Source organism: Phocoena phocoena, chromosome 17 (genome assembly GCF_963924675.1).
Source record: "Phocoena phocoena chromosome 17, mPhoPho1.1, whole genome shotgun sequence".
Lineage (NCBI taxonomy): Eukaryota > Metazoa > Chordata > Mammalia > Artiodactyla > Phocoenidae > Phocoena > Phocoena phocoena.
Genome location: NC_089235.1, coordinates 13,131,003 through 13,143,905, shown reverse-complemented (window position 1 = coordinate 13,143,905; position 12,903 = coordinate 13,131,003). Strand labels below are relative to the sequence as shown.

Genomic DNA, 12,903 nt, shown 5'->3' with positions numbered 1-12,903 from the left:
GTTAGGTATGTTTTATTAGATTATTTAAATGTGGACATTTAAAATATAATGGAATCATAGAATGAAATAGAGTCTGTAGGATCCTTTGAACCATAGTGTTTTAGAGCAAAGGTCAGCAGACTTTTTATGTAAAGAGCTTTGTGGGCCAAGAGGAAAAGTCAAGGATATTGTAGCACTTAACATAACAAGAGAAAACAGATTTACACACATTTTTTCTTAATGAAATTCAAAATAATAGCAATTGAGTATATTTTGTAACCCTGGTCTACTAATGAGAAGAGTAGAATTCTTTTAGGGGGGGTAACATTATTCTTCATTGGGCTTCAGAGTTAGTGATCCCTATCATCAAATTGATCACAAATATTCAGCTATAAAAACTATTCTTAAACTCATGTGCTGTATGAAAAGAAGTGATGGGCTGGCATTGGCATGTGAGACATACTTGTTGATCCATGTCTTAGGTGATTGCAAAGGTACTTAAAATATATTCTAAGTAGTGAAGTGAGGGTTGTTTCCTAAGGTCACACGGTTATTTAGTGACAGGTTATCTTATTGACAGGTGTTATCAAAACACAGTGCTCTTTAGAATGTTATACTACCTCTGATATTCTTAACTAATGTATTATTTACTTAACCAGAATACTCTGTTTACTAACTATTGTATAAATGGAAATTCACTTTATGCAAAAACTGTCACTCATCTCCCTGCTTCTCCTACATCACATCTTTTTTCTACCTTACCTGGTTTTTAGCAATACCTCAGCTTCTTAAATAATAATAATAATGTTTTTAAATTAAAAAATACTTAAAAAAATTTTATGAAGACTTGGGGCAGTTAATATATCATTTCCCCCTCATCTGTACTATATTTTTAAAAGTGATTTAAATTATTTTTATTACATTTTTTGGTGAACTGTACAATTTTAGTAGCCATAAGCAGATCTGAAATATCAGACATTGTGAACTTTTATTTAGTAGTATTTTAAATATCCCCCGATAACATTTTCACATTGTCTCCCTTCTACTACTACCACTGGTAAAATGGAAGGAGCGTTGGTCCACAGAGTACTAGACTGAAAAACCAAACATCAGTGCTTAGCACAGAGTAGGTAATGAATAAATTGCTCAATGACAGAGTAATTTGGCAGGGTCACTTTATAAAGGGCTTACTATAATTTCTGGTACGTGGGAGGTGCTTCATACAAGATAGTTTTTTCTTTTTTTAATAAATTTATTTATTTATTTTTGGCTGCATTGGGTCTTCGTTGCCGCGTGCGGGCTTTCTCTAGTTGCGGCGAGCGGGGGCTACTCTTTGTTGCGGTACGCGGGCTTCTCATTGCGGTGGCTTCCCCTGTTGCGGAGCACAGGCTCTAAGAGCATGGGCTTCAGTAGTTGTGGCGCGTGGGCTTAGTAGCTGTGGCTCGCAGGCTCTAGAGTGCAGGCTTAGTAGTTGTGGCACACGGGCGAGCGGCATGCGGGATCTTCCCGGACCAGGGCTCGAATCCATGTCCCCTGCCTTGGCAGGCAGATTCTTAACCACTGCGCCACTAGGGAACCCCCAAGATAGCTTTCAATAATTATTAATTTATGGGCTAGAAGTTGCTTATAATACCAAATTTAACTCATTTTGCTCAATATTCATAGATACACCTATGTAATAGAGTTGTTTAAAAAACTGGGATCTGGGAGTTAGATTACCGAGTTTTGACACCTAGTGAAACCAGGTTAGTCACACACCCAAGCCATGCAGCCCTTGAGCAAGTCTGTGCCTCAATTTCCTAATCTTTAAAATGGAAATATGATAGTACAAACCTCATAGGGTTGTTATAAGGTTTAAACATGTTACTACATGTAAAACGTAACAGTGCTTGGCACATAGTAAGTTCCCATCAACTGTTGGCTGCCGTGGTAGTAATTATTAATGTTATATGTGAATGCTTTTCTTACAAATTTCAAACAGGTTTAATCAATTAACCAGATTCCCCAGTTTATCATTAAATTTAAGGTTCTTCTGTTACAGGTAGAATTTATCTAATTTACCTCATCTCTTGTGGATATAAACAGCAGAAGGGAAAATTTCCTATTAAATTGAGCCTGTGTATTTGCAGCGCCTTTTATAGTCCTAAGTAGAAAAATTGGTTAAATATCAACACATATATACATGATCAGGAAATGATAGTCCTGGCTTGATAATCTCCTTGAGATAGTCCCAAAGGGGGTATATTGAGTTTTTTTCCTAACCCAACATGTGCCTTCTATGTTGTCACTTGAATACAGCATACGTATTATTCTTTTCTTAATCCTAGTACTTCTGGTTAATGTAAGGAGTTACTTGACCCCCCACCCTCCAAAAAGCTACTTGGAGAAAAGGAAATGCTTTGGGAATTAGTCATCTGTAATTCTACCCTATCCTTGTGATTGTTAATGTATATTCTTCATATAGTTTTATAGAATTATTTGTGTAAATTAATACATTTGGGTGCAACAGAATTCTAGTACCTAATTTTCTTTTGAAAGTGCATTCTTCCCAACTTCTTATAGAATTTATAAAATAACTTATAAAACCTGTAATCAAATCGAATTAGTTGATGATCTTTCCCTTGTCAAGTTTTCTAATGTATGCTTCTTTTTTCCCTCCCCAGAGGAAATAAAAGCGGAAACTGAAAAGCAGAGGTTTGTGGGGTTTTTTTCCTTAATTTGCAAACTTGTCAGTCTTGGCCAAAATAATAATACAACCGTGTGTATTTTAGTGTGGCAGATTTTCTGCATGTGGTCTTCATAAAATCAATTTTTTAAAAAATGATTTTTGAGAAATATTGAATATAATGGTAAGCATACTTATAAAAAGGTCTCATAAATAAGCAAGTAAGGGTATTTCTGAAATACCGTAAGATATGCTTTTAAAGTCTTTGCTTAAAGACTTTGATTCATATTTAGAAAGATGACTAAAAATTTAATAACCTAAATAATTACTTTATTTAAATTAATTAATTAATTTAAAAAATTTTTCTTGCATTTAATTATGTCTCTGGCCACTAGCTTATGACCTATAGCAAATCACTTAACTTCTTTGGGCTTTGGTTTCCTCATGAAATATGAGAAAATGAAAATTGGTTTGCTTTTTAGAACTGAAATTAAAGTGAGTGTATCATCAATATGGTGAATATGATATTTTAATCAGACTCTTCTTTTTTCATTTAGTCCTTCTCATGGAGAAGCAAAAGCTGGATCAAGCACCCTTCCACCAGTGAAATCAAAGACAAATTTTATCGAAGCAGACAAGTACTTCCTGCCCTTTGAATTGGCATGCCAGTCCAAGTGTCCTCGCATAGTTAGTACATCTCTAGATTGTTTACAGGTATGTATGAAATGGCACTATCCAAAAACCGTCTAATTTGAATGTGTTTCTAAGTAGTACTCACAATTGATGATTCAGACATTTTCCATGAAAGCCTTGATTATTCTTTCTGTGGTAAGAAACCAAATGGTTATATACAAGAGAAACAGTAGTTGCAAAAAGATGTTTCCAGTTTAAGGACAGCAGAAATCATTAGTGAGCTTAGTGAGACACAAAATCTTTACTAAGGTTATCAATAATGGAAGTGTCGTAACCTGCTGCTGATTTTACATACTTCATTATTTGCCCTGATTTTACTGGATGCTTGCTGTTTTGTGTGAAGCAGTAGGTTAATATTAACAGTTTAGTATTTATATTTACTGTGAAACTTTAGCTCTGACCTTCATTTATGTCAGAAGAATTCCTTTCTGTCTTCCTGTTTTACTTACACACACAGACACACACATAAGGATAAGTTCATTTGATTTGTGACCTTGTTTTCTCTGAAAAATTAATATATAAGGCCTTCCTTCCAGGGTTATAATGGTAATGATGAATGAACAAATCTGTGATTTATTGCAGCCAGTGTCTGGAAATGGTTTTCTGTATATTCACAGATCTAATTTGGAAAAAGATTTTGGGTCATTTGAACGTGTTAAGATAGCTTTCACAAAAGCAGTATCAGTAATGTTTGGATAGAAAGCCGTAAGCTGTTAGAACTCACCAGAGACAAGTTCTAAGGCCTGCCTTTCTCAAAGTATTGCCTGATGGTTTTGCTGTGGTTATTTTTCTGTTTTTGTGATTATTACAAGTGTAAATAATTTCACATGTTTATAGCTAATAAAGCTTTCTTAAGGAAAAGTTGGTATAGCCTTGGCTTTGATTATACCTTAATATTTTTGTGTAAAAAGTCTAACATATGTTCAATTGTATATCATAATTTGTATATTTAATTAGTATATATATATATATACATATATTTGTTAGCTTAATTAGGATCTTTATTTTCTTTCTCTGTTTCAGAAACTTATTGCTTATGGGCACTTGACTGGCAATGCTCCAGATAGTACAACACCAGGCAAAAAATTAATTGATAGAATTATTGAAACAATTTGTGGCTGTTTCCAAGGTCCTCAAACAGATGAAGGAGTTCAGTTACAAATAATAAAGGTAATTAATTATAAAAATGAACTTGTTATTCATAATCTACTTTTTTTAAAATCAGAAGCCTTTTACCTTGAAAATATTTGGAAAAGTCATTTTATATGCTTTCCAGCTATAATAGAGGTCATTTGGGTGCTTTTTAGACTCCATATCAGGGGATTTTATTGTTGAATGCCAGGAATTCACTACGAGAAGATTCATTACCAAATCTCGTATTTTGAAGGCCCCAGTTTAGGCCCCCAGAGTCTTCCAGAGCTTTCCAGTTTCTAACATGGTTCTATCTTTTGAGCTTTAGGGTCCCATGTCAAGGTCCTGTGACCCTTCTAGTTTCTTCTACTACTGTCAGACCACTTGTAGTCTAGTCCCACGTGCACCAGCTTTTCTGCTTGAGCACCAGCTTTCCTGCTCCCCTTGCACCTGTCAATCTGCTGAACCTGCTCAGCTAAATCCTGTCCTGGGTTTGTGCTGTGATACACCTGGATCATTAAATTCCTTTAAAGAAAAATGACTCATTTGTATTTTCAGTCTACTATACATATTGAATTTTTAATGTTACTGCTAATAGTAGTGGTGGTATGTTTATTTGTTAGTAAAAATTTTCTTGTACTATTAGTACTTTTGAAATTGTTTACATGTATGAAGTGTCCTTTATGTGTGTCTGTCACGCCTTCTGAGCCTTTCAGTCTCATAGCTGCATTTACTTCATAAGTTATAAAATGTCATAATTATAATAAAGCTATTCAGTTTGGCCTGTTGTTTGCAGTTTCATGTCAGTTGTGGTTTGTTTAGTGTGTGCTCAATGCTGACCCTGCATAGCACTGTGCAACATAGAAAGACAGAAGATACGAGTCCTTGCTTTTGAGAAATTGAGTACCCTAATGTGTGACAGTTCACAGAAATTATAGCTGTTCACTTTATTGGAGGATTCACCTTAGGATTATTTTAAATGCTTTATTTTAAAACATTTGTAAGCATCTCCAACAGTAATAACAACAGCACATTGAGTTCAGTCTGTAAGTTAGATCTCAGAAAAATTTGAAAGTGAATAGGGCACAATATGTATCCTCCCCAAGTTGACATCTAGTCCAACAGATGTATCATATGAAGCGTATCTGTGCTACACTATGACAGGGTATTAATGCTGTGCAGTTTAGTAGGCCAAAATAATCATCTATTAAAATGAAACTCGGATTGAAATAAATCAGTTGAATGGTTTTTTAGCGTTTTGGGTTTGGGAGGATTATATGGAAACTACAACCAGGATGGGGAAAACATAAAATATTTTAACAATTGATGATATATTTAAGGCAGGTAGAAAATCTGTATACATTACCTTAAAGTGGTAATGGTGTCTGCAATTTTTAATTCTAATACAAAAATACCAATGTATTTTTGTGCTGAAACTCTGGACGCAAAAAAAATCGCTTTAACTATTTTTTTTTAAAGGCTTTACTTACTGCAGTAACATCTCAACACATAGAAATTCACGAAGGAACTGTACTGCAAGCTGTGAGAACATGTTACAATATCTATCTAGCAAGCAAAAATCTCATCAATCAGACAACAGCCAAAGCTACTCTTACTCAGATGCTAAATGTTATCTTTGCACGCATGGAAAACCAAGCAGTAAGTATTAAAAAATGAGAGAGATTGTATAGAACACCACAGGCATCAACTATAGAAAAGATTTTAATGAAAATATAGTGAAATCTTTTGTGCCTGTGAAGAAAATGTCTTTCATTTACAGTTTTACGTACTGGAGATTTGTGGTATTGTTTTTGTTTGAGGCTTACTGAGTTGCTTGACGTTGGATAAAGTACATTTTGAATTGTTCACAAATAGAATTTGAAAGATATCGATTGCCATCATCCTCATCGAAGTGTTTATGAATTGATATTTTTATTGCTCTCGAGCTTAGTAGATGAGTATAATGTAGATATCAAGTTACCTAATTTTTTTTTTTTTTTTTCCCGTACGCGGGCCTCTCACTGCTGTGGCCTCTACCGTTGCGGAGCACAGGCTCCAGACGCGCAGGCCCAGCAGCCATGGCTCACGGGCCCAGCCGCTCCGCGGCATGTGGGATCTTCCCAGACCGGGACACGAACCCGTGTCCCCTGCATCAGCAGGCAGACTCTCAACCACTGCACCACCAGGGAAGCCCCAAGTTACCTAATTTGATCTATTCTGGTATAAAATTATTTATTCATTGAGCCTTTAAAAAATAAATTTCTATAGTGATGAAACATATTTGGAGAGGAGGGTAAGAGACCAGCAGCTAGAGAATCATTTTTTTTTTAATTATCTAGGTCTTCATAATTAAAAACCAACTTCTAACTTTTTATCTGGAACTGATCTTAAACTTATAGAAAAGTTGCAAAAATATTTACAGAGAGATCCTCTTTACTTTGCTTTCCTCATGCAACATCTTACATAACCATGTTACAATGTTCAGAAGCAGAAATTAACACTGGTATAGTACTATTAAGTAAAGAAACCCTGATTACTTAGTTAAGGTGGTATCTTCCAGGTTCCTCCACCGAAAAGTTATTCTTTTACATTTAATAAATATCTCAGGAGAGATACTTTCAGGCTATGCAAATATCCTGTTTTTTTCCTCATATTCCCCCACACCCAATTTGGGTATCCATTGGTGGATCTGACTGGCAACAGTTATTACTGCTGTGTTTCCTTGGTGGTGATTTTCTGTTTCTCTCTCTTTCTATATTTATTAACCAGAATTATTCTCCTTTCCTATTTATTCAGTTTTTTATTTATATCAGTCTGTATTTATGGATGTTTATTTTACTCTGTGTTTTATAATCCAGTTCTATCATTATTTATTCTGTTGCCCCAGTTATTCCAGCTTTGGCCTTCTGTCCTTTTGACAATAGCCCCCAACCTTTTTTTAGTACCTCTTCACTTTCTGGAATTCAAGATGTTCCCTGCTCATTTTGAATTTTCTCTGCTTCCCCGCTGGAGTAGTAGACACATAAACAGGGAGCCCTGGCTCCTTCAGTTGGAGAATGGTAATTGGATACCAAGATCTGAGTGCCAGGTGTGTTCACTGCAGCTGAGATGTTACTGCTTCTAGGCCCTCCCAGCAGACTGAACTAGGAAATACATATGTGTACAGTCACCCACCTCCCCCACCCCATGTGTGACTACCCATCCGTATGTCTTAAAAGCTGTGTTCATACTGATGCTTCTGATTCCAGGCCAATACCACAGGGTTCATTTCAGCCTTCTCCCTTTACTTATTTGTAACTTTCTCTAAACAGTGAGAAATAAGGCTTTCAGTTTTTATGATACATTATTTGTTCAGGCCTATTACACACATAGAGTAGTTTTAGAATTGCTTACTTTTTTTTTTTTTTTTGCGGTACGCGGGCCCCTCACTGTCGTGGCCTCTCCCGTTGCGGAGCACAGGCTCCGGATGCGCAGGCTCAGCGGTCATGGCTCACAGGCCCAGCTGCTCCGCGGCATGTGGGATCCTCCCAGACCGGGGCACAAACCCGTGTCCCCTGCATTGGCAGGCGGACTCTCAACCACTGGGCCACCAGGGAAGCCTAGAATTGCTTACTTATAACACTATGAGAAGCAAAGTTACTAGGTACATTATAGCATTTATATTTATTGGGTTTTGCTTTTTTCTTTGTCTTTAGCCTTATAGTATCCGTTCAAAATATTATTTTCCAGAGTTACTTAGGTTAGTTCTTTTCTTCTCCATACTCTTCAGCAGGATAATTTTATTACTTTATAATGCAGTTAAGTTCGTTTGTTACTGCCTGTTTTCTGTTTCAGTACTCCTCACATTCTGGTTTAATTGCTTATTTTTTGAGTCTGTTAAACACTACTATGAATTAAGAGTTAGTGGTAGTGTATGTATGGACATATATACACTACCAAATGTAAAATAGATAGCTAGTGGGAAGCAGTCTCATAGCACAGGGAGATCAGCTCAGTGCTTTGTGTCCAGCTAGAAGGGTGGGATAGGGAGGGTGGGAGGGAGGGAGATGCAAGAGGGAAGAGATATGGGGATATATATATATATAGTGTAGAACTGATTCACTTTGTTCTAAAGCAGAAGCTAACACACCATTGTAAAGCAATTATACTCCAATAAAAATGTTAAAAAAAAAAAAAAAAGAGAGCTCTACAGAAATACTCCTCATTCCTATCACTCCAATCCTCTTCCTCCCTTCTTTGTACCCCTTGAATGTAGCTAATCTCTATTGTTTATGGTATATCCTTCTACATTTCTTTAGCACAAATGAACAGATACATGTATGGTTTCATGTATCACCTTTCTTATATGAAAGGTAGTATACTGTATTAGTTATCTGTCACTGCATAACAAATTACCCCAAACTTCAGCTGCTTAAAACTCACAGCTTAGCTGCTTATCTCTCACAGTTTCTGAGGGTCCAGAATCCAAGAGTGGCTTAGCTGGTGGTTGTAGCTTGGATTTCACATGAAGTTGCAGTTGGTTTCATGGATTACAGTATCAACTGGGGCTGAAGTCATTTAAAGCCTTCATTGGGCAGAGAGAGAGAGAGAGAGAGAAAGAGGAACAAGGCAGAAGCTACATTGTCTACCTTATGATCAGAAGTGGTCACCCAAAGAGTCATGTACCACAGTCTTCATTGCATCACTATTTACAATAGCCAGGACATGGAAGCTACCTAAGTGTCCATCGACAGACGAATGGATAAAGAAGATGTGGCACATATATACAATGGAATATTACTCAGCCATAAAAAGAAACGAAATTGAGCTATTTGTAGTGAGGTCGGTGGACCTAGAGTCTGTCATACAGAGTGAAGTAGATCAGAAAGAGAAAAACAAATACTGTATGCTAACATATATATGGAATCTAAAAAAAAAAAAAAGTTCTGAAGAACCTAGGGGCAGGACAGGAATAAAGGCGCACACGTAGAGAATGGACTTGAGGTCCCGGGGAGGGGGAAGGGTAAGCTGGGACGAAGTGAGAGAGGCATGGACATATATACACTACCAAATATAAAATAGATAGCTAGTGGGAAGCAGCCGCATAGTACAGGGAGATCAGCTCGGTGCTTTGTGACCACCTAGAGGGGTGGGATAGGGAGGGTGGGAGGGAGGCTCAAGAGGGAGGGGATATGGGGATACATGTATACATATAGCTCACTCACTTTGTTATACAGCAGAAACTAACCCAACATTGTAAAGCAATGATACTCCAGTAAAGATGTTTAAAAAAAAAAAAAAAAGTGATCACCCAGACCATCCCTGGCACAGTGTTGGAGGGGACTCTACAAAGAAGTGAAAATCAAGAGGTAGAGATCATTGGTGGCCATCTTAAAAAGGCTGGCTACCACACGTACTCTGGGTACTCTTTCATACTCTTTTCACTTAGCAGTATGTCCTGGAAAGCATTCCATATCAGCCCTTAGATCTTCCTCATTCTTCTTTATAGATGCAGAGTACTTGAGCATGTACTATAGTCTATTCAGTCACTCTCCTATGTATTGACATTGGATTATTGCTAATATTGTGTAACCACATATAATAGTTTTGCTGCTTTTTTCGAAGAAGTGAATGAAATTTTATCACTTTTTAATAGAAGAAGTATAAGTTTTATTGGTTTGACTTGTTCAGCAAATTTTACTACATTCCCTGTATGTTCTTGGCACTGTTCTAGTTCTCAGTTGTGCAGTGCTGGGCAACATACCAGCACTGTATCACCACTACTTTCAAAATTCTTACAGACATAGAGGGGAAAGATGAATCTTAATTCATCACACAAATAAATATATAACTGAGTTATGATAGAGGCTGTGAACATGTTTCATGTCATGAGGCATATTAGTTCTGTGCTGTGGATAATTAGAAAAGTCAGAAAGGGAAGAGAGAAAATTAAAAAGGCGAGGCAGAATAATTTTCTACATTTGCTAAAATATTCTAAGCTAGAAGTCTAATTCATTCGTATATACGGCTGATAACTTTTCCTCTCATTCCCAAATAAAATTCACTATAAAGTGTTCAGTTCTAAAATTATTTCAAGAGAAGATGCTAATTTCTTTCTCTGTAACAGTGGTTTTCAACTGGAGGTGGTTTTGCCCCCCAAGCCATATTTGAGACACTTTTGATTGTCATGACTGTGGTGAGTCATAACCTGTAATGGGTTTCTACCCATTAGAAATAGGGATTGGGATGTTGCTAAACTCCCTGCAGTACCCCGGACAACTTCCACCTCCCCCAGTGCACACGCACGGGCACGCACACACATATACACACACACACACACACACACACACGCAAAAAAAAAAACCAAAATAAAACAAAGGATTATCTGCTCCAAAGGTCAATAGTTCTGATGTTGAGAAACCCTACTAGAAAGTATGAAAGTGTATAGAAAATGTTTAAAGTTAAGTTCCTCTTTTTTCCCAAGGATCTTTCTAGAGTTTATACAACTCTGGAATAAGTAGAAAAAACTAGAATTCAACATTATGCTTGTCTGTAATTCCAAAGCATGTGCTTGCCCTACTAAACCATGGTACAGATTAGCTGAAGTTAGGCTGAGGGTGAGATCAGATTGCAAGTCAAAGGTTCCTCACTGTTAATTTGGAAATGGACTTTTTCATGAATGGCCTAAAGCTTTGAGAAGTCTGAGAAGTTTCTTCTGATTCCAATTGTGTGCAACTAGTCATGCCCATCAGTTTCCTTATCTGTAAAATAAGGGACTTAGATCATTACAGATTATAAGTCTTTTCGTACCTTTTGGGCATTTAAATCTTTTAATTCAAATTTGTTTTATAAATTCATATGATTAATTCTGATATTTCCGCATAACCTAGAATATTACTAGGAATATGAAATGTTCATATTTGACACTGTAAAATATTTATCTTTGTGGAAATTAATTCTGTGAGAATGATTCCTATTAGGTCATGAGGATCAAAAGAGATGTGTCTAAAAGCAATAAAGTGCCAAAAAATGAAACCCTGTGATCTTGATTGTTACTGTTTTTAGCATCTTGTAAGTGAGCCAGTTTTACACGTGGTATTACGTACATAGTAATTTAGGTCTCCTAAAATAAAACTGGAACATTTATAGTTTTTTCATTCTTATTAGATGACTGATTGGGCAGAGGCATTTAAGTACTCGTTGCAATTTTATTTATTAAGTGTAACTATTATTTTTTAATTAAAAGATATTTGGCAAGGTGACATAAGAACATGCTACAGAAAGGTACACACCGAAAGGTTCCCTTCCACTCTTGTTTCCAGTTCAGTCATTTCCTAACTTCTACCCCCAAAGGTAACCATTATTACTAGTTTCTTGTGTAAATGTCTAGACTTTGTTTCTATATATATAAGTAAAAATGAATGTGTGTGTATTTTATTTTCCTGTCCACTTTTTTCCTCCCTTAGTGAAGCTTTTATTTGATTTTAGGTAAATCTACTGTTACATTGGCAACAGTCCAATTATCATTCTAAGGTTATTAAAAATTAATTTGTTTTTAATTTTGTTTTGTTTCAGTAATACATTTACATCATTCAGACACCAAAAATAATGACAAGAGGATATAGTGAAAGACTTCCATCTCTGTTCTTGTTTGCCAAATTCCACCCCCCTAAGAAGTAACCACTGTTTTCTGTTTTTAGTATGTTTTAGTTTTTTATTTCTGATGGACCACGATTTCTAAGCCTAGAGACAAGGTGGCAGCTCCTATGAAGGATTTATAGTTGAGTATAACATTACCCCTCCAAATTTTAAACAACTTATTTTGCTAATATTGGAAATTATTTTCTTTCTTTCCAGTTGCAGGAAGCCAAACAAATGGAAAAAGAAAGGCATCGACAGCATCATCATCTGTTGCAGTCTCCAGTAAGCCATCATGAGCCTGAATCACCTCAACTTAGATATTTGCCACCTCAGACTGTTGATCATATATCCCAGGAACATGAAGGGGACCTTGATCCCCATTCACATGATGTGGATAAAAGCCTTCAGGATGATACAGAACCTGAAAATGGATCTGATACTTCCAGTGCAGAAAATGAACAGACTGAAGCTGATCAGGCAGCTGCAGCCGAAAGTAATCTTTCTGAGAAGGGGTTGCAGGGGTTGGGAGGTGTGTGTTGGGGGAAGAATGTAGGAGGGCATTTTTGGTAAAGAAACGTGGAAAGGGTGATATGACTTAATGGGTATCAGGTACGTTGTGGTAATTGTGGACTGTGTCCATCCTAGGTGATAAAGTTTTCTTAAAATTAGTTCATAGCAAACAGGAGACCTATTTATTTAGTAAAGTTTTCTGGAATGTGACTGAAAATTTTAGGAAATCATTATAAGTTCACAAGGTACTGTTGTCAAAAAAAAGGACTGAAATTAAATATGAAAAGACATCTTTTGAATAACCA

General features: G+C 36.4%; 1 protein-coding gene across 6 annotated transcripts in view; it reads left to right on the top strand.

Annotated features, from left to right (window-relative positions):
• The window catches only part of ARFGEF1 (ADP ribosylation factor guanine nucleotide exchange factor 1), a 139,507-nt gene that overhangs the window by 50,277 nt on the left and 76,327 nt on the right, over positions 1 to 12,903 (top strand). For all 6 annotated transcript variants that reach the window (XM_065895205.1, XM_065895206.1, XM_065895209.1 and 3 more), the window contains exons 2-6: positions 2,643 to 2,673; positions 3,202 to 3,358; positions 4,361 to 4,507; positions 5,948 to 6,127; positions 12,305 to 12,581. In XM_065895205.1, coding sequence (XP_065751277.1) covers positions 2,643 to 2,673; positions 3,202 to 3,358; positions 4,361 to 4,507; positions 5,948 to 6,127; positions 12,305 to 12,581 — 792 coding nt within the window. The remainder of the gene's footprint in view (positions 1 to 2,642; positions 2,674 to 3,201; positions 3,359 to 4,360; positions 4,508 to 5,947; positions 6,128 to 12,304; positions 12,582 to 12,903) is intronic.